Source organism: Microtus ochrogaster, unplaced genomic scaffold (assembly GCF_000317375.1).
Source record: "Microtus ochrogaster isolate Prairie Vole_2 unplaced genomic scaffold, MicOch1.0 UNK60, whole genome shotgun sequence".
Taxonomy (NCBI): Eukaryota; Metazoa; Chordata; class Mammalia; order Rodentia; family Cricetidae; genus Microtus; species Microtus ochrogaster.
This window is the reverse complement of record NW_004949158.1, coordinates 641,472-663,556: the sequence shown is the minus strand read 5'-3', so window position 1 is coordinate 663,556 and position 22,085 is coordinate 641,472. Positions and strand designations below refer to the sequence as shown.

General features: G+C 42.1%; 1 protein-coding gene across 2 annotated transcripts in view; it reads left to right on the top strand.

Moving 5' to 3' along the window:
* The first annotated feature begins 7,750 nt into the window (after nt 1-7,750).
* The window catches only part of Lrig2 (leucine rich repeats and immunoglobulin like domains 2), a 50,220-nt gene continuing 35,885 nt past the window's right edge, over nt 7,751-22,085 (top strand). For both annotated transcript variants that reach the window (XM_005369760.3, XM_005369759.3), the window contains exons 1-2: nt 7,751-8,200; nt 21,267-21,332. In XM_005369760.3, the coding sequence (XP_005369817.1) occupies nt 7,965-8,200; nt 21,267-21,332 (302 nt within the window). In that variant the 5' untranslated portion in view covers nt 7,751-7,964. The remainder of the gene's footprint in view (nt 8,201-21,266; nt 21,333-22,085) is intronic.

The window sequence follows — 22,085 nt, the reverse complement described above, 5'->3', positions numbered from 1 at the left end:
AAAAACCAAAAAAAAAAAAAAAAATCTTGCCGGGTGATGGTGGCACACACCTTTAATCCCAGCAATGGGGAGTCAGAGGCAGGTGGATTTCTGTGAGTTCGAGACCAGTCTGGTCTACAGAGCAAGTTCCAGGCAGCCAGGACTACACAAACAAACCCTGTCTCAACCTCCCCACCCCCTAAAAAAAAAAAATCTTAAGAAAAATTACAATAAAGGACTCTTCACTGGCCAAACCTGACAAATTATCAGTTTACCAAAGCTGAATAAGGACAATGAGCAACAGGAATTCTCTTGCTTGTTGTGGGTTTGTTTGTTCATTTGTTTGAGATAGGGTTTCCCGCAGCTCAGGACTGGGTTACAACTCACACTGTGTGTCTGAGAATGACCTTGAACTTTTGGTCTTCACGCCACCTCCTCCTCTGCACTGCACTGGAATTACAGTGACAGCCACTCCAGGTTTTGTGCTGTGTTGGGCATCAAGCCCAGGAATTTTTGCATACCAGGCAAGTATTCTACCATTCCTAGTCCAAGAAACAGGAATGCTGTGCTCCATTATTCTAACCAGTTTTTTCTCTTCAAAACTTTCCTTTTTTAAAACTTTATCTATGTATCTATATATTTATCTATCATCTACCAATCTATGTATGTCTGTACATATGTCTGTATATATGTACATATGTACATATCTATGTATCTACCTATTTTTGAAACAGAGTTTCTCTACGTAGCCCTGGCTGTCCCAGAACTCACCATGTAGTCTAGGCTGGCCTCAACCTCACAGAGGTCTGCTTGTGGTAGAGGAAATCTGTCTCCTTAGTGCTGGGACTAGAGGTGTGTGCCCCTTAAATGGTTCTTAATTTTTAAGGCGTTAAAATATAAATTAGACAGCCAGGCATGGTGGCACACACCTTTTATTCTAGCACTGGGGAGGCAGAGGCAGGTGGAACACTGAGTTCAAGGCTAGCCTGGTCTAAATAGTGAGCTCCAGGACAGCCAAGGCTACATAGAAAGACTCTGTTTCTCTAAAAACCAAAAACCAAAACCAGAACCAAAAGAAAAGAAAAGAAAAGAAAGAAAGAAAGAAAGAAAGAAAGAAAAAAAAAAAAAGAAAAGCCAGAACTAAGAACAAAGCAGAGGTTGGGGGAATGTGCCCAGCTACAGTGTGCTTATCTGGAAGAATAGAATGTCTTTAGAGACAAGAGATAGTCTCTGTCACACCTTCTCTACCTATATTCAAGGAAAGTCTCTAAATTTTTCTTCTAAAAAAGGTTTTTGTTGGGGGCTGGAGAGATGAGGGGCCTGGAGAGATGGTTCAGCGATTAAGAGCATTGCTTGCTTTTCCAAAGGTCCTGAGTTCAATTCCCAGCAACTATATGGTGACTCACAACCATCTGTAATGATGTCTGGTGCCCTCTTCTGGCCTTCAGGCATACACACAGACAGAATATTGTATATGTAATAAATAAATAAAATATTTGAAGATAATCTCTGATATATGAGTGATAATGTAGTTCATATAAATAATTAAAAGGTTTTATTAAAAATTTTTAAGTTCTGACAGGATTTTTGTTTTAAGTGTGAGCAGTCTTTTTTTTTTTTTTTGACTAACAAATAGCTCTAGTGTGTGCATGCAACTGCACACATACACACCAGGGCCTCAAGTATGCTAAGCTCATGTTCTACCATGAGCTCCACATCCAGCCCCTAGCGTGTTTGATGGCTGATCCATCGCATTGTACTCCGACTTTTGACCATACATTTCCTGCATATGGGACTTGAATTCTATACCCCTCCTTCTGTTGTGTTTGACTATTTGCTTATGCACATTCTTCTTCCTCATTTTCCTGCTAAGCTATTTCGTCGTGTTTGACTCTTTGCTGTGACCTTTGGCCATACATTTCCTGAGTGCGGGACTTTAGTCCTATACCCCCTTCTGCTGTGTTTGACTGTTTGTTTGCCTGTGCACACACTTCTTCCTCGTTTCCCTACTAAGACTTGTTTGGAGTTGTTTTCTGGAATAGCAGGTCCTTTGGCTTTTCCCTTTTGCACTGGTGATTGAACCTCGGGCCTTGTACATGACAGGCAAGCATCCTAGCACTGAGTTGCATTTCCAGCACTTTTTGATTTTTTATTTTGAGACAGGATCTCACAGAGTTGCACAGGTTGGCCTTAAACCCACTTTGTAGTCCATGTTGGCCTTGAACTTGTGATTCCTGACTGTTGGGATTACACCAGGCCCGAGTTTTGTTTTATTTTGAAGTTTTGTTTTGGTTTTTGTTTATTAAGTTATTCATATGTATTACTAGCTCAAGCTAGTCTAGAACTTACTATCTGGCCAAGGCTAGCCTCCAACCTACAACAATCCTACTGCTGATGCCTTCTGAGTAGAGAGACATAAGTTTATACCATTGAGTCTCACTTTTTTTGTTTGGGCTTTTTGGTTTATTTTATTTTATTTTTTTTGAGACGGGTCTCCCTGTGTAGTCCTGGCTGTCCTTGAACTTGCTCCGTAGACCAGGCTGGCCTTGAACTCACAGAGATCAAGTACTGAGATTAAAGGCACACACCACCACCCGGCTTTGTTGTTGTTGTTGTTGTTGTTAGCCAGCCTCTCATGAAGTTCAGGTTGACTTCAAAGTGGCTATGTAGTCAAGGCTGGCGTTGAATTTCTAATACTCCTGCTCCATCCTCCCCAATACTGGGGTTATAGGTGTGTATTGCTATGCTCACTTGTTTTGTTTGCTTGTTTATTTATTTACTTTAGACAGGGTCTAATTATCCAGCCCCGGTTGGCTGGAATTCAGCATGAAAACACCAGAACCTACATGGTGGAAGAAGAGAATCAGTTGCTGATTCCTGGAAGTTGTCCTCTGAGCTCTACAGGCATGCTTTGGCCTTACACAAATGGTGGGGTTTGTTTGTTTGTTTGCTTGCTTGGTTTGGTCTTTTGAGACAGGATTTCTCTGTGTAGTCCTGGCTGGAACTCACTTTGTAGACCAGGCTGGCCCCGAATTCAGAGAACCAACCTGCTTCTTCATCTTGAGTACTAGGGTCAAAGGCATGTATCACCAGCACCCAGCTAACAAACGTAATAAAATGTAAAGACCAACTGGACGGGGAAGCTGTATTATGTTCTTAGACTGAAAGTTGCTTTCTGTAAAGATCTCGCGTTCTCCCGAGTTGAGATATAGATTTAGTGCAATCCAAAAATAAAATAAAATAAAACCAATAAGAATGGCATTGCAAAGTAAAAATAACAGCAAAGATACAGTTGTGAAAAATGTAGACCAACTTGCTGAGCCAGTTACCAAGATATATTTGAAGGCTACTGTAATAAAAAATATAGTACTGCCCCAGGGAAAGTTAACTTGACTTTTGATAGCTATCAGTTGTTAATTAGATATTTGATTTATGACATAGAACCTCAGAGCAGTGATTGAAAGGATATTTCACTAAGTGAAGCTCAGTTCTCTGGATTGTCACACGAGAGAAAAATTGGATATTTTCTTTTTATAGTTATTTTATGTGTGTTTGGGGGGGATTTGAGACAAGTTTTCTCTGTCTATCTCTGTCTGTTCTGGAACTCACTATGTAGATCAGGCTGGTCACAAACTCACAGGGAGCAGGCTGTCCCTGCCTCCTGAGTGCTGGGATCAAAAACATGTGATACCTGGATCTTTTCTTTTAAGATTTATTTATTTATTATGTATAGTGTTCTGCCTGTATGTTTGTCTGTGGGCCAGAAGAGGGCGCCAGACCTCATTACAGATGGTTGAGAGCCACCATGTGGTTGCTGGGAATTGAACTCAGGACCTCTGGAAGAACAGCCAGTGCTCTTAACCTCTGAGCCACTGGATCTTTTTTTAATCACTCGTAAAAACCAATATAAGGGAGGCTGGAGAGATGGCTCAGAGGTTAAGAGCATTGCCTGCTCTTCCAAAGGTCCTGAGTTCAATTCCCAGCAACCATATGGTGGCTCACAACCATCTGTAATGGGGTCTGGTGCCCTCTTCTGGCCTGCAGGCAAACATGCAGACAGAATATTGTAGACATAATAAATAAATATTTAAAAAAAAATTAAAAAAAAAACCCAATATAAGGCCAGGGAGATTGTTCAGGAGATAAAAGTGCTGGTTGCTCAAAGCTAATAACCTGAGTTCAAGCCCTAGGACTCACATGAAGGTGAGAACCTCCTTCCCAAGTATGACCTCTGACCTCTATGCTAAATCATGGCATACACGCCTCCCCCCACATATCGTGTACCCACACATATAATAGTGATTGGAGAAATGGCTTATGGGTTAAGAAAATTGGGTGGTCTTCCAGAGGCTCCAGGTTCAATTCCCAGCACCCATAAGGTGGCTTACAATGAATGGTGTGTTACTCCAGTCCTGGGAATTTGATGCCCTCTTCTGGTCTCTGTGGGTACTGCATGCACATGGTGCACAGACAGATGTGCAGGCAAAGCATCCATATACATAAAAAGAAATACTTTTTTTTTTTTTTTGGTCTTTAGGGATAGGGTTTCTTTGTGTAGCCTTGGTTGTCCTCGAACTAGCTCTGTAGACCAGGCTGGCCTTGAGCTCCAAGAGATCCGCCTGCTTCTGCCTCCCAAGTAAAATTTAAATAAATTCCAGACCAAAAAGTCATAGACATAACTATAACTATTTTGGAAGAAAATTATCAGAGAATATTTTTTTCACTTTGGAGTAAATGTAAGTAATTATAGATATTAAAAGTTATTAACCATAAAAGAATAAGAATTTTGACTATATTAAAATAAACTTGTGAGGTGTGATGGTGTATGCCTGTAACCCAAGCACTCTGGAGACTGAAGCTGAATGGCCTTGAGTTCAAGGTCACTTTGGACCTCACAGTGAGACCCCTATGTTAAAAAATAAAATCGTGGTTGATGGGGAGGAGAGATGGCTCCGTAGTTAGAAACACTGACTGCTCTTGCCGAAGACCTAGATTGGATCTCAGGCACCCTCGCTGCAGCTCACAACCTCTGTGACTCTAGGGGATCCCATGGCCTCTTCCCTCCTTGTCAGGAACTTTGTGCACGTGTTCACAGACATGCCTGCTGACAAAACACCATCCACACTGAAGAAACAATCAGGGTGGGAGAGATGGCTTAGCTGGTGTTCCTGTTCTAGAAGACGCTGAGAGGCCAGGAGAGGGCATTGGAGTCCCTGGAACTGGGTTTCAAACCTTCTAGTGTCTGTGCTAGGAACTATGTGATTTAACCACGGAGCCCCCTCTCCTGCCCCCACAGTTCTACATTTTGATAAAGTCCGATATTTGGATCAGTTTTCTGGCCTCACATTTAGCTTCAATAATAAAAGAGAAACCTCCAGAGACAGAAGCTGAAGGTAAACGTGAAGTGCCCTCTGAGGGGAAGTGGGCAGGGAACCAGTGATGTTCACGGCCCACACTGTGCCCAATTTATGAAAAGTCATAATTATCTGTGACTGGAATATGGACACGATGGTGAGGGGACACAGGAAATCAAGAGTAGTTAGGCTGGGGGCTGATGGGAAATACACGTTAGACAAAGAATGTCGACCTTGACAGTAGAGGTGAAATGGAGCCATTAATGCAAACATTCTTCCTAGTTTCCAAAATAGTCCATGTTTATTAGCAAATATTAAGAGAAACACAAATAATAAAAGCCATTTGACAATCCCAAATCCTCTTATATGGAGACACATCCAGTGATGGCCTCCCGGAGGGGAGGAGAAGGGCTCAACAAAAGCAGCAGAGGAGCAGGTGTGCTGGTGGACACCTATAATCCCAGCATTCAGGAGGCCGAGGCAGGAGGATAGAGGCAGTTTAGACTACATAGCAAATTCATGGCTAGCCTTGTCTACGTGGTAAGACTCTTATCTCAAAAATCCAAAAACAAGCCAGGCATAGTAGTACATGCCTTTAATCCCAGAACCTGGGAAGCAGAGGCACTGGGATCTCTGTGAGTTCCAAGGACAACCTGGTCTACATAGTGAGATCCAGGACAGCTAGAGCTACATAGTGAGACACTGTCTCAAAACAAAATACAAAGGCCAACAACAAAAAGGGGAAGGTGAAGGGATGGAGATGTTTTAAATATAATTTAAAACAAATCTGCTGGGTATGATGGTCCATCCATCTAATTCCAGCACTGGGGGAGGCTGGGCAGATCTCTGTGAGTTCAAGACCAGTTTGGTCTACATAGTGAGTTACAGCACAGTTAGGGCTGTTTAAAGAAAGAAAAGAAAAAAAGAAAGATGTATTTTTAAATAATTAAATAATTATTTTTAGGCTGGGTGGTGGTGGCGCACGCCTTTAATCCCAGCACTCGGGAGGCAGAGGCAGGCGGATCTCTGTGAGTTCGAGGCCAGCCTGGTCTACAAGAGCTAGTTCCAGGACGGGCTCCAAAGCTACAGAGAAACCCTGCCTCCAAAGACCAAAAAAAAAAAGGTAAGATTTTAGGGCTGGGATGTAGCTCAGTGGTAGAGCACTTGACCAATGGGCACGAGGCTCTGGGTTTGGGCCGTAATGCCTCTAAATACATAGATTTCCGATTTTCTGAGCAAGAGCACTGAATCAGCGTTGCCACAGTATTTTTAACTAGACATGGATCTTTTGCTTGTGTGTGCGTGTGGTGTGTGTGTGTGTGTGTTGCTCAAGTGCCACAGCATGCATGTGGAGGTCAGACCACAGTGACTTGCAAAAGTAGTTGTCCCCTTCTGCCATGTGGGGTCTGGGGATCCAACTCAAGTCGATATGTTTGGTGGCAAGGCTGTTACCGCTGGGCCATCTCACCCGCCCTGTTTTTCTGCTCCTGCTCTTTTAAACAAAGTGTAACTGTAGATGAGGCTGAGCAGGGACTTGGGTTCACCCTGCTTCAACCTCAAGTGTTGGGGCTGCAGATGCGCTGGTCCACGCCTGGCTTGCAAGCAGTCTTTGAGAAGTACAAACACACTACATGTCAGTAAGCCATTACTATTTTCAGTCTTACTACTATTTTTCAGTCTTATTCACTTCGTAGGCAACACGCGGCTGAGAGGCACAGATAGCTAGAATCCGCTGCAGGATTTCCTCTCAGCCTTCACTTTGCTGATTGCTCAAAAACCACGAACAGAAAACAGAAAACCCCCTCCCCCCAAACAACCCTTTATCTATTTGCCCCGCTTGCTTTTCTGGAGATGGACAATGGTCTCCCAAACCGAGGAAAGATTTTTCCTTAGAGACATTTACGGAACTCCTGGCTACAGCAGAAGCTGGAGGTGTACAGATGTCTGCACATCGCCTCTGCCACCAGGACCATGAAGCCGCTCCACAGAGAGAGTCTGCAGTGCGCCGGGAGTACCAGCTGCTGCCCTCTTTCGGGGTAGCACATGCCGCAGAGGCCGCGATGTTTGGGCTCCGGAGGCCGACGAGGTCAAAGCTAGGAGGGCAGCCCTTTGCCATTCCCTTCTACAGTCTACAGAAAAGGTCCTTTTCCACTGCTACAACACATCAACCGCAGTGAAGACGCGGCGGAGCGAACGTCGTTCTATTTTAAGGACCCAGTGCGTCCCCAAGCGGAGGCATAGCGGCTGAACTGCAGAGGAAGCGCGGAAAAGGAGGCAGGGCCGCTTTAAGTCACGCCTTCTAAGGGGCGGGGCTATCTCAGGCCTCGCCCCCCTCTGGACTCCATTTCCGACGCAACCTAGTCGTGCGGCTCCGATTGGCTGGTTTCTGAGCGTGAGGACGTCGCGTCGCGGGGCGGGGCGGACGAGCGGTGTCTGTCAGGGCCTGAGCTCTACGCCCCCGACCGCCGCCCCCCTCCCCCGCGGTCGCGTGGTTGCCACCTCTCGCTTCCCTCGCCGGGGGACAGGTGACGGCCGGGGCTCCGGGTGGCTGCCCAGCCTCCGTGTGCATCTGTCCGACAGCCGCCTCTCCAAGCCAGCCGCCGTCCTCGAGCGGGTCCCGGCCGCGGGAAGATGGCGGCCTCGCCCCGCGGCGTCTGGGAGCAGCGGCTCCTGGGCTGTGGGTCGGGACCCCTGGCGCGGCTGCTCGTCCTTGCGCAGGCGCTGCTGCTGCTGCCCGCCGCCCGGGCAGGCCTGTGCCCGGCACCCTGCCCCTGCCGTCTTTCCCTGCTGGACTGCAGCCGCAGGAGGCTGCCCGCGCCCGGCTGGAGGGCACTGTCAGGCCCGCTGCCCCCCGACACTTCCAGCCTGTGAGTAGAGGGCCCGAGGGGCGCGGTCGCGGTCGCCAACCCGGGTTCTGAAGGCAATTGCCCTGCGGAGATTGTGAACTTGGAGTGTTAGCTTTGCCGGGACTCGTGGGAAGTTTAGGACTAAGATCGGGGGCCCCGGGGAGTTGGTGATGTTCTGGGCTGCAGATGGTTAACGTTGGGCATCCTGAGCATAGCGGGTGCTTTGGGTGGCCTTGGGCCGGCTCCAAGCGCGAAGCCCTCTTTGGGCTGCATCATTTTTGTGTTCCAGCTTGACTGGTCCTTGGGCGGGCACGTGATGCAAACACGATCTCTCCCAAAAGACACAGGAGCGCTCTTTTGTCCCCAGGTCTCCCATTGGCTCATTGTATGCTCCAGGTTGAATACTTGACGGGGTTGAAAAACCTCATCATGCATAAGGAAGGTCATTGCCGACCCCGAATATTTTTGTAAGCCGTCAGTTTAAAGAAGGGAAAGATTTTTTTCTTCCCAAATCACGATACTTTGTTTTCACTATATTGCTTTGAGGCAGAGAGCCTTCACATCAAATCTCTTTGTTTATATATGAGAGTCCAATACAGTGAGTGGTTGCGTAGATTCAGGAGTCCTACTCCATATCCTGACAAACTTGTATTAGCTAGTGGTACCTGGAGCGCTCATTGGTCTGAGTCAGTAGGTATTAAATACTGTAATTACGGGACTTCTTAGCCACCATCATACAGTTATGTATTTTTGCCACTAGCTGAGCGACGTGCTTATTAATTGTCTTCTAGTTACCGCTGAAAAAGAGTTATCACTGAAAATGCTTTGGGGTGTAATTAAAATATGAAGAATGGTTGGGTTGTCATTGAAAATAGAATGCAGGTGGAACGTCTGCGTTTCAGAGGTTAAGTATAGATTTGCAGTATGACTTATAGGGTAGTATAGAGTGGGAAGAAGCTAACTCGTGTATTCATTGAGAAAGTTAGCAACTGCTACCGTAAGCGTAGAATTGGAATATAGTAACACAGCTTCTGCCATCTTATGGTGGTGACAGCTGTAGCTAATTCTAGTGTTGTTGACCCAGAATTTAAGATTCTTATCATGTAGTGTAGTCTGAATTAGCATAGCATCTTCCTTATACAGCAGGTGTCTTTTTTCGAAGAAATTGTTGAGACAACTACCTGATTATGCTAGACTGTTTAAACATAAGTGTGAATACAGTGTGACTTAATGTAACTGTCATTGAAATAAATATGGCCTACTTTTGGAGATCCTTCATACAGGCTTGCCGAGCATGCTTGTTTGACATGCGTGAAGGCCGGGGTTTGATCACTAGCACTGAAAAAGAAAATCATTAGTAGGTAAACATTAGAAGTAATGTTACCAGAGATGCAGAATGTCACCAGAGGCTGACATTTAGTTGTTTGTTTTGAGAGGATGCATTCAGGTAGCCCAGGCTGGCCTTCAGCTTCTGTCCTCTTGCCTGAGTTTACGCAGTGCTGCACCATCGTTCCCAGTTTGCAGTCAGAAAATTTAAATGTCCGTAATGAAACTGACATTTTCAGTTGGAGTGGAATGTCTCTGAGAATGATTCTCTTAACAGAAATGGAGTCTTCTTCCATTAGCACAAAAACTCATAAGACCGCTCAGGATAGAATTGTATTAAGTCCAAGCTGAAGCATTCTTCAGCAATTGCTATTAGCTACATAACTGTCAGGTATACTTAGGGCTCCTTATGTTATCTTATATTTTTTTTTTCAGTGCCGGGTATGGAATCTAGGTTTTAGGCATGTTAGACAGCTGTTGTCTTACAGAGCCACACCTCAAGCACAGCTCTGATTTCTTTTTAAATTTATTAGGCATGGTCTTTATGATTATCTGTCTTAGCAATTCTCTAAAATATTTGATTTTTCAAAGTTGGGCACAGAACTTGATGTCGTGTTTTATTTAATTAAGCACATACCCATATTCATAAAGTGAAGGACCAGGTAAAATTGTAACTTCTTTTTTAAAAATATTTTATTGTATTTTTTTATTGTTTTGTATGTATGACCATGTGTGGAGGTCAGAGGATAACTTGTGGAAGTTGGTTCTCTCCTTCTAACATAGGATCCCAGTGGATCAGACTTTTGCTCTCAAGCTTAATGGCAGATACTCTCATTCTGAGTCAGGTTCTCAGCCTCCCTGACGCTGTGACACTTTAATACAGCTCCTCATGTTGTGATGACCTCAACCATAGAATTATCTTCTTTGCTACTTCATAATTGAAATTTTGCTACTGTTATGAATCATAATATAAATTGTGTTTTTTGATAGTCTTAGGCGAACCCCTGAGAAGGGCCAATTGATTCCCCCCAAAAGAGTTGTGACCCACAGTTTGAGAACTGTTGCTTTGAGCCATCTTACCAACACAAAGGTATAGCCCAGGCTAACCTGGAACTTGTGGTCCTTCTACCTCTGCTTCTGCCTTTTCAGCCTGTCCTACTTGTGTGGATCACCACAACTGGCTGAGCTTTGTATTGTCTCTATAGCTCTCCTTTTTCAGAGCGCCATATAGTTGGTGCTATGGTTAGAATATGAAGTATCTCCCATAGGCTCACATGGTGAGAACTGGCATTGTTCCCAATCCCTTTCTGTGTCTGCCTGCTTTCTGCTGGTTGGGGTTTTGTTTTGTGTGTGTGTGTGTGTGTGTGTGTGTTGTCGTTTGTTTGTTTGAGACAGGATCTTATTGTATAGTTCTGGCTGGCCTGAAACTCCCTCCAAGGACTAGAACTCACCAAAGTTTACTGTCTCTGCCTCCCAAGTGTGAGTCACCACCCCTGGGGGGGATTGTAAGGTTTGTTTGTTTAATTACATTTGTTTGTTTATTGAGTGCATTGGATGGGCAGGTACGTGCTCTGATGCATATGTGGAGGTCGGATAACCTATAGAAGTCAGTTCTCTTCTGCCATGTGGGTCTCAGGTATTGAATTCAGGGTGTCAGCCTTGGCAGCCAGCACTTCTACCAGCTGAGTCATCTTACTGGTCCCTCATTCTGCTTTCATTACAATAACTAAGACTTGTTTCCATTTGTTCCTTTAGAATAGTTGTAAACAGGTTAATTCTTTACTATATAGACAACATTAGTTTCTGTTGAATAACTCTAGCTAAGTCATTCATCAAGTTTCCATAAACTTACAGTTTCAACATTGTTCAAAAGTCCAAAGTCATCTGGGCCGTAGTTGCACATGCATTTAATCTCAGCACTCAGAGGGCAGAAACAGGTAGTTTCTTGAGTTTGGGGCCAGCCTTGTAGCACAATTAATAAAAACGCAGAGACAGAAATTGTTTAAGACAGGATCAACCTGAAGGTTAGAAATGCAAAGCAGCCTGCCACTGGGTCTCACCTCTACCTCAGTCTGCAATGGCGATCCTGCCTCCTGGAATCTCAGGATGAGACTGTGTGAGAGCTATTTCTTCCCATCTCATATTCCTCTCTAGTGCTGGGATTAAAGGCGTGCACCACTACCACCTGTTCTGTGGCAAACTACTGTGGCTACTGGGATTAAAGGTGTGTGTCACCACTGCCTGGACTGTAAGGCTGAGCAGTGCAATTGTTTTAATCTCTGAACTTCAGGCAAACTTTATTTATTAAAATACAAATGAAATATCACTGCACAGCCTGGTCTATAGATTGAGTTCCAGGACAGCCAGAGATACACAGAATCCCTGTCCTGAAAAACAAAAACAAAACAAACAAAAAGTCCAAAGTTTCATCTAAGGCCAAGGAAGTCTTAATTGGGAGCTTCTTGCAAAATCAAAAAACAAGATTCCTACTTCTAATGTATAATGGAATATGTATTATTCCTAAAGGGGATATGGATATATAACAAAAGAAATCAGACCAAAGGAAGACTGAATCACTTGTCAGGCAGACACCCGACCCTGCAGCTCCATGTCGTATCTGGGACTGTGACAGCATTTCAGTTCTCCAGTGGGCTTGGGTAGCACCATCTTTCCTTAGATACATTGCATAGGAGACATACGGTCTTTCCATTGGGCCTGCTTCATTTGGTGCCTTCACTTTTCCTTGTTGAACTTAACACATTTCTGGCATCACCAGTATCTTAGGTTCTCCATTGCACCTTTGGTTCCCTCTTCACAGATAGATGCATAGCAACCCACTTAGGGTATCCCTGCAGGGGATTTGATCCTGCTATAGTTTTCCTGGCCTGGCTTTCTGGAACCTTGACTCAAGCCTCCAAGACTTCCCACTCTTGCGTTCTGTGTGCTTGTAAAACTAGTACCTACCTACCTAACCCCTGTTAGACCACAGCTATAGGGGCTGTTGAGTGTTTGCTTAGCTGAAAATATTTATTTTCTGTGTGACTGTATTCTCAGTTCAGGTATTCTCTTTTCAAATGAATTTCATTTTTACAAGTTGGTGCCTTTGATGAATGGTGTCTTCCACTCAAGGCATCTTTCCTGTTGTCCCTGTGTAAAGTGTGTAATTTTTCCTTAATGGTGCCTTCTCAACAAATATAGCGGATTTGTTCATACACTGTTTTCATGGCTTTAAGCAGGTTCATGTTCTTTTCCTGATTCAACTGCTTATTTTCCATATCCTGTCCACTTTCTGATTTGAATTCTCACCTTTAAACTTTCCTAAGCATACTAAGAAGTAACTCTGACCCAGTCTGAATGTATGCTGTTTTAAAATTTCTTCCATCAAACTTAGTCAATTATTTTGAATTCAGCCTCACCAAAAATTTCAAAACACAGGCAGAATGCAGCCATGTTCCTTGTCAGAGTTTGTAATGTGACTGCTGTCTAGTCTAATTTCCAATAGAGTCCTTGTTCTCTGAAGCGTTATGAGCATAGCCTCTACTGTTTATACTTTTATCAGCATTTTGGTGGGATCAATGTGTGGCTCACTAACCTGTGTGTCTTAATGTTCTAGAGCTTCTCTAAACCATAGTTTAGAGAAATTATTTCTCTTTTCTCCGCAGACCAGTTTTAAGGCCCACAAAACAAGATTAGCATATTGTAACAACAGCTCTACCCACCCCCACCCCCAAGACAGGGTGTCTTTGTGTAGCCCTGGCTGTCCTGGAACTATTTCTGTAGATCAGGCTGCCCTTGAACTCACAGAGATCCTCCTGCCTCTGCCTCCAGAGTGCTGGAATTAAAGGTGTCCACCTCGGCCTGGCTAGCCCCACTTCTTAGTATGAATTTTTTATATCAGTTACTTTTCTTGTTGCTAAGCCCAATTGCTTGGTGCGTATCAACTCAAGGGAGGAAGGATTTGTTTTGCCTCATGTTCTGAGAGATGCAGTCTATTATGGAAAGGAAGACTCCGTGGCAGAAGGAGCACACAGTGGCTTGCTCATAGCTAGGTGGACCAGAAAGCAGAGCTTTTTTGTTGTTTGAGACAAGGCCTTGCTAAGGAGTTCCATGCTGTCCTCAAACTCGTGAGTCTTCAACTTTTGCCTCCTGAGTGCTAAGATCATACTGTGAACCAACACATTGGACACTAGTATGTCTAATTTTGACTTGTGGCATTCTGTATCATTATGTTGCTGCTCAAAAGTTTAGAACTTTGAAGCATTTTGGATTTTTTGGTTAGGAATGTTCAACCTGTGTTTTTAAATCCTTCCACTTATATGTATATGCAGTGTTAGTGGAGAACCATTTAGTCAAAATGGTTTTAGAGTGCTAGGACTTTGTGCCTGCTAGGCAAGTCCTCTGAGCTCTGTCTGCGGCCCAAATTGTCATTGCCTCTTAAATGCCAATTTAGGAGATCCGTTTTTACTTAGGTCTTCAAAAATTCCTTTATGCTTTGGAGAACCCACTTAAGTACTAATCAGTGTCCCAAGCATGTTCTATTTTTACTAAAAATACTTTGTAGGGGGCTGGAGAGAAGGCTCAGCAGTTGAAGTCACTGGCTGCTCTTGCAGAGTAGCATTCAGTTCCCAACACTCAAGTGGCAGGTGACAACCGTCTGTAACTCTAGTCCTAGGGGATCTGATGCCTCTTCTGTTTGTTCACAGGTCCCAAGCTTGCTCCTGATACGTAGATATACATGCAAACAAACACCATGTACACAAAATAAATTTAAAAAATAATAAATCACTTTGTAGGGGGCTGGAGAGATGGCTCAGTGGTTAAGAGCATTGCCTGCTCTTCCAAAGGTCCTGAGTTCAATTCCCAGCAACCACATGGTGGCTCACAACCATCTGTAAAGAGGTCTGGTCATGCACACAGACAGAATATTGTATACTAAATAAATAAATAAATATTAAAAAAATAAATCACTTTGTATTTCTAGTATACAGCATGCATAAACAAGGGAGTAATCAAGCTCTTAATTTTTATTACTATAATTGCATAGTTTCCTAATGCTTGAAAATACATTTCTCTCAACTTAGTAAATAGGATATGTTTTTATTTTTAATTTGTGTGTGTGTGTGTGTGTGTGTGTGTGTGTGTGTATGTATGTATGTGTGTTTGTTTCTGTACAAGTGCCTGGAGGTTGAAGGCATCAGATCTCTAAGAAGCTGGAGTTACAGGGTATCATGAGCTGCCTGATGTTAGTGCTAGGAATTGAACTCAGGTCCTCCTGAAGAGCACTGTGCACCCTTTAAGACAAGGGCTGACCATCTATTCAGCCTAATCTTAGAGTTCTAAAATTTTATATATTTTACATGTTTTGCTCTTGATTTATTTTTATGAGAGAGGGAGAGAGAGAGTGCAAGATTGTTCTACATTATTTCTTGAGGGAGGGACTCTTAGTAAACCAAGATCTGGTTGTGCTAGCTAGCTTGCTGGGAGAGCTCCTGTCTCTGCCTTTGGAGACTGGTGGAGATGGACCACCAGACCCAGACAACATTTATGTGGGTTCTGGGGCTCAGAACTCCAGTCTTTAACCTTGCCAAGTACTTTAACTGCTGAGCCATCTTCCCAACTCTGCTTTATTCTTTAAAGTCCTCGCCTAATGAAAAACTGGCATTTAACCAGTGGAGAAAGATCATATTAAAAGCTTAGCAAAAATGTTTTAAAGAAGGGCTGTGAATGTGTTCTTATGTTTTCTTTAGTGTGCCAAAGTAAATGACTCAACTTATTTTCTATTACTCTTGTCGTGAAAAACGTTAGGTTGTTCAGTTGATACAAATAAAAAAAAAAAATCAGGGCTGGAGAGATGGCTCAGTGGTTAAGAGCATTGCCTGCTCTTCCAAAGGTCATGAGTTCAATTCCCGGCAACCACATGGTGGCTCACAACTATCTGTAACGAGGTCTGCTGTCCTCTTCTGGTCTGCAAACACACACAGATTGAATATTGTATACATAATAAATAAATATTAAAAAAAATCAAAGCAATTTAATTTTTCTCAAACCAAATTACTAGCTTTATATTTAGGACAATTCCTAGAAGAATGGAATAGTTTATAAACTTTTTAAAAAGAATGTGTATTATTTACCCCTGCTTCCAAAAATATTATTAATATTATATTATTTATATAAAAATTTAATTATGTTACTTGTAATATTATTTTATATTATAGTATATAACATATATATATTTTTTTTTTTTTTTTTTTTGGTTTTTCGAGACAGGGTTTCTCTGTGGCTTTGGAGCCTGTCCTGGAACTAGCTCCGTAGACCAGGCTGATCTCGAACTCACAGAGATCCGCCTGCCTCTGCCTCCCGAGTGCTGGGATTAAAGACGTGCGCCACCATTGCCCGGCACTATTATATTATTTGTAAAATAGTGTCAGGATAACTAGTGATGAACAATTTTACAATTAAGTGATGAACAGTTTAATAGCAGAAAGTACACTGTAGAAATAATTGAAAACTAAATACTGTTTCTTTTGGGTTTCTCTTATTTTGTTTGTAATATATTTGTTTCAAAATACTATTTCATCTTGCTCATATAACTTAAATCATGGCTAGTTTCATTGGAAAATGTATAGATAATTCTGAACATGCAAGTCTTAATTTGGGACGCTGTTAAACCTGGTGCTGGGTTAACTGTGTTGCTATTGAAAGACTAGGAGATGAACTTAGTGGGTAAGAGTGCTTGCTGTGAAAGCAAGGTGACCTGAGTTAAAATCTCCAGCACTTATTTAAAAGCTGGGCATGACTGTACATGGCTGTGACATCAGTGTATTGGGTGGAGACAGGTGGATCCCAGGAGCTGTATAGCCAGCCAGTCTAGTTGAAATGGCGAGCTTCAGGTACAGGTTCAGGTTTCTTAAAAGGTAAGATGGAGAGATATGGTGAGATGGCTCAGCAATTGAGATAATTTAAATTCCTCCCACAACATAATAAAGAATAAACAAAACCTATGTTTGTTATTGAGGAATCATGAGTTATTTTAGTGATGAGAAACCCAGTTGATATATGACTTTGTAATTAGATCTTCACCACATGTTATTTATTTGAATTAAAATAAAAGAGTTTTGGCGTGAATATGTGTGTAGACCTGATGTCCTGATGTGCGTCTTTGTGGTACACAAGTGTGGAGGTCAGAGAACAGCTTTGTGGAATCTGTTCTTTCCTCTACCTTGGGCTCCAGGGATCAACTTAGAACTTAGGTTATCGGGCTTGTGCAGCAAGTGCCTTTACCCACTGAGTCATCTCACCAGCCCTTAAACGAAGACTTTTAAGTGGTAAGATAGCTTTTGTTTTGCTTTTTGAGACAGGATTTCTCTGTCTCTGTCTGTCCTGGAACTTACTTTGTAGACCAGGCTGGCCTCCAACTCAAAGATCCACCTGTTTCTGCCTCCTGAGTGCTGGAATTAAAGGCGTGCACCTCCACTGCCTGGAAATAGCTTGTTTTTAATGTCTATTTCACATTTAAAAGTTTTAACTTCATAATAATAGTCTCCGAAAAAGACATGAACTCAATTGATTCTCAGAAATGCTCACAAATAATGGAAAATGTATAGTATAGGATATTATATATATTATATGTGTAGTATAGGATATAATCAACAGCATTGTCCCATTATTTTTAGACTTTTTTGTTGTCTCTCCTTTTGATTTTTGTTTTGTTTTGAGATACAATCTTACTATATGTTGTCCAATTTACAGTCTTCCTGCCTTGGTCTCAGAGTGCTGGGACTTCAGGTGTGTATCACTACACCTAGCCTGTTATTTTTTAAAAGATTTATTTTATTGTTTTAAATTATGTGTGTTTGTGAGTGACTCTCTCTCCTTCAGTCATAGGTTGTCAGTAGCTCCTCTGCTGAGGTTGGGCATGATGTTGGGGGTGCTCCTCCGCATTCGTGCTGAAATTTTGGCTGGTAAGATTTTGTGCAGATAGCACAGCAGTTGCAAGTTAGTGAGTGCAATAGCCATATCATGTCTGGAAGTTAACATTTCATAGTTCTCCTCTCCATCCACTAGCTCTCCTTGGAGATGCTCTCTGAGCCTTGGATGGCTGTGTGGGAGTGGGGAGGTTGATGGATGGCTCATCCGCAGCTGAGCACTCAGTTACTTAGGCCTTTGACCACTTAGGATGAGTTTGTTTTTAAGCAGGTTTTTTTCATGGTCAAATTTTAAAATAGAACGGGGACATTTGAAGTGGGAAAGTAAAAGTTCTTTAGTCACAGTTAAGAAAAACCACTGTTATTTGTTGGGTAGGCGTTTTACAGATCGATCTTTTTCCTTTTGAAACATAAATGAAGCCACTGTATAGTTTATATAAATATGTGTTGTATATTTTAACTGGCTCCAGAGAACTCTGTAGGATGGAATTTTCGTAAGTTATTTAACTTCTCTCATCTTGATAGCATGTAGGTTTCGTTTACAATTTTTTTAAATACAATAACTTCTTGGTAGATAGTTTTCCAAGACTGTATGATTGCATATGTATAATAGATTCTTAGAAATGGTGTTAATGGGAATATGATATTGGTGTGTACCCTAATATATTGACAAAGTCTTTGGTGGGCTATCTTTTTACTGCTATCTTTTTCATAGAGTCAGAGTTCAGAATCAATATATAGATATGGTTTTAATATTTTATTTATTTATTTAGTTTTTTGAGACAAATTTCTCTGTGTAGCCCTGGCTGTTTGGAACTCACTCTGTAGACCAGGCTTGTCTCTAACTCATAGAGATCTGCTTGCCTCTGCTCCTGGCTAAGTCCAATGATTCTTGAAAACAAAAAGATTATTGACACAGAAGTGAACATACCTGACTGAGCAGAAGAAAACTCCTGTATCTTTGTGGCTACAGAAATTCTTTGTAGTGCCTTGCAGAGCTTGTGACTTCTCTGGGCATTCTGTAAATAATTTACAGCCTGAGAGCACTGCACAGCCACAGTAATGGCACATCAGGCTTTGGATGATACCGAGCACTTTAATAATTCATTGGTTATTGCAGCTGCTTCCCTGTAGCATGAGTGGGAGGGGAATCTACAACTCGGAGCCATAAAGCCTTCACTGAGATGTTTACACTACAAATACAGGAAAGGTTACTGATTGTTAAGTACATTTTGGGGATAGTTGAAGGGAACAGATGGAGCTTTTATTTTAATCATAGCAGTGTCGGGGATGCCTTACCAAACCCTTACTCCTCCTGGTAGTTAATTTCTTATTATGTGTATGTTTGCATATGTGTGAACATATGTATCTGTGCAAGTGTTGGTGCACATGATTGAGGAGGCCCAAGGTTGGTATTGGGAGTGTTTCTTTGAGCAGGTGTCCCTCAACTGAACTCAGAGCTCAGCTAGCCAGGTTGTTCTTGGGACCCTGTCTCTGCCTTTTGAGTGCTGGAATTATAGGTGGGCTTCTGTGGGCCTACATGGCATTTGTGTGGGTATTGGGGATCCAAATCCTGTTCTTTATGCTTGCATGGCAAGCATCTTTTCTAATGAGTCATCTTCCCAGGTTGTTGGTAGTCTAACTCTTGATTGCTCTCCTTCCTACTGGAGAGATGGCTCAGAGGTTAAGAGCACTGGCTGCTCTTCCAGAGGTTCTGAGTTCAATTCCCAGCAACCACATGACAGCTCACAACTTTCTGTCTCCAGTTTTAGGGGATCAGGCACTATCACACAGATATACATGCAGGCAAAACACCAATGCACACAAAATAAATTGTTAAAATTAGAAATATAGTTTGATGTCGGTACCATCAATTGAAAAATAATAACGATGCTTAGAGTGTAAATAAATTACACTCTTAAATGAAAGTGGCCAAGATATGCAGGCTTGAATCTAGCTCAAAAACTGCTCTGCTGTGATAGAGACATCATTCAAACCTGCGTACACTTGCCAACTGCCTGTTGCGGCACAGTGAGATAAATTGATCTTTAGTGTTTCTCCAGTGTGTCCCTATTGCTAGACATATAGTAAGTCTCTTGGGCAAACAGCTCGTGTGGACTACATTCTATCCACTGTAACATTGTAAAGACAGGAATCATCCACGTGAATTTTAAAAGGACTGTTCAAAAGTTTAAGCTCAGGATGAACTTTAGTGAAATTTCTACTCTAACTACTTGTTTGAGATGGAAAGAAATTTTGAATAAATAGCTTCTCTACTTTTAGTTGTGTAACTTTGGGTTGACAAGCTATTAGTTTGCATGCTTGGCAGATGTGAGGATTGTAAATATATTTGTCTTGTAGTTTTGTGCTAATTTAGCTAGTTGTACACAGAAGACTGTCCACCACTTAATAAATATTAAGCTAAAACTGTCACCATCATCAACATAATTTGAATGAGATTCATTACCTTTTCCAGAAGCTGAATAGCTCCTTTTAAGAAGACCCAATTCCCTGAAGGATGCAATTAGTTTTGTTTGCTTGCTTTTTGAGATTGGTTCTTGCTGTGAGCACAGGTTAGCTTTACATGCTAGTGTTAGCCTTTGTGTATCACCATTGCATGTGCAACTCAGTTCAAGTTGTAGTATAGAAACACTCATTTTGACTTGTGACTTCTACCTTCAGATTTGTTTACAGCTAATCTGGCATTATATAATCACTACAGGAGATAAACTCATTGTTAAGTGAAGAAAGCAAGGGACCAAATGTCCAATGTGGTCCAGTGAACCAAACGTGCATTATCATCTGTGTATGCATAAAACATTTGGAGGGCTGCAATCACACAGTAGTTTCATTTGTTACTATTGGAAAAAGACAAACTGTTAGGAAGCTGGTGACAAGGATTGAAGACTTTATTCTTTTATACTTAACTTTTTTTGGGGGGGTGGGGACAGGGTCCCAGTTTCTCACTATGTAGCCTTATAGTCTGGAACTCACAGAGATACAGAAATCTGTCTACTTTTGCCTTCCAAGTGCACCACCACACCCAGCTTGTTTGTTTTTGAGTCAAAATTTTTGTTATACAGCCCAGGTTGGATTGAGGTTTATGTTCCTCCTACCTCAACTTTCCAAGTGCTGAGATTATGGGTATGGATCACCATAGTTGGCTTTTGCTTTTATTATGGAACCATATTAATATATTCTAAATTACTACAAACACATTGAAAAGTATTAAATCTGTTTTGAAATTTGGATGGACTTATTCATAAGCATTTATTTTGGTAATGATGAAATTCAGTTACACTTTTTTTTTTCTTTTTGAGACTACTATGTAATTCTGACTGTCCTAGAGTTTACTGTGATACCAGGCAAACCTCACATTGGCTGAGCCTCCTACTTCTACCTTCTTAGTGCTGAGAATTACAGACAATTCAGTACCATGCCCTGTATTCACACTTAGGGACTGGTGAGGTAGCTCAGAAGTTAAGGACACATACTACTCTTGAAGAGAGGAATCTTGCAAAGGACCATATTGAGTGCCTATAACCCTACCTTCAGTCCGACCTAAAACTTCTGCCTCTGCCTGAGTAGTCTGCCTCCTGAGTGCTGGGATTAAAGGCTTGTACACCTGGCTAAAATGAATCTTTAAAAATTTACCTTTAGTAAGACTTCCAGTATTTCCATTTTAGTTTTGTACTTCCTCCCTTCCTTGGACACATTAGGGAGTGCCTGGATCTTGGTCTCTGTAACACTGATATATCTATATAGCTCACGTTTTGTTTTATTTTTATGTGAGGTTCAGCTTCCACCACTAAGCTATGTATATTTGTCTTTTTCAGGGATTTGAGTCATAACCGGTTGTCTAACTGGAACATCAGCTTGGAATCACAAACATTACAAGAAGTGTAAGTTATTTTTATTTATTTACTATTATGATCTTTGAAATAACCCAATTATGAATTTGAGTATTTTTTTGGTGTATGTTTTTGTTTTGCCTGTGTTCTTGGATGTGCTTGTGGAGTCCAGAGATGAACATTAGGTGTCTTCCTGAATTGCTTGCCTACCTTTTTATTTAAAATAATGTTTTTATTTGTCCTTTGAGAATTTTATATATTTTGACTATAATGGATTAATTAAAAATGCTGCAGGTCTCCGAGCAGTGGCAGCAGGCCATATGGTGGCAGGCAGCGGTCCTGAGAGCAGCCAGTCCCAGGCAGAGATGGTGCAGTTCCCTGAGTGACTGCAGCAGGCCACAAGGAGAGACAAGATAGATGGGCACACCATGAGACCAGGCCGCAGGTGAAGGTGGCTGGTCCCAGGCAGGGAGCCATGTAGTAGTGGGCGAGTGACAGAGACATGGATGGGCACACCATGCAGAGTAAAGTTGGATATTTATTTAGTGGGTTATGGAGGGGAAAGGGAGAAGAAGAAGAAGAAGAAGAAGAAGAAGAAGAAGAAGAAGAAGAAGAAGAAGAAGAAGAAGAAGAAGAAGAAGAAGAAGAAGAACAAGAAGAAGAAGAACAAGAAGAAGAAGAAGAAGAAGAAGAAGAAGAAGAAGAAGAAGAAGAAGAAGAAGAAGAAGAACAAGAACAAGAAGAAGAACAAGAAGAAGAAGAACAAGAACAAGAACAAGAACAAGAACAAGAACAAGAACAAGA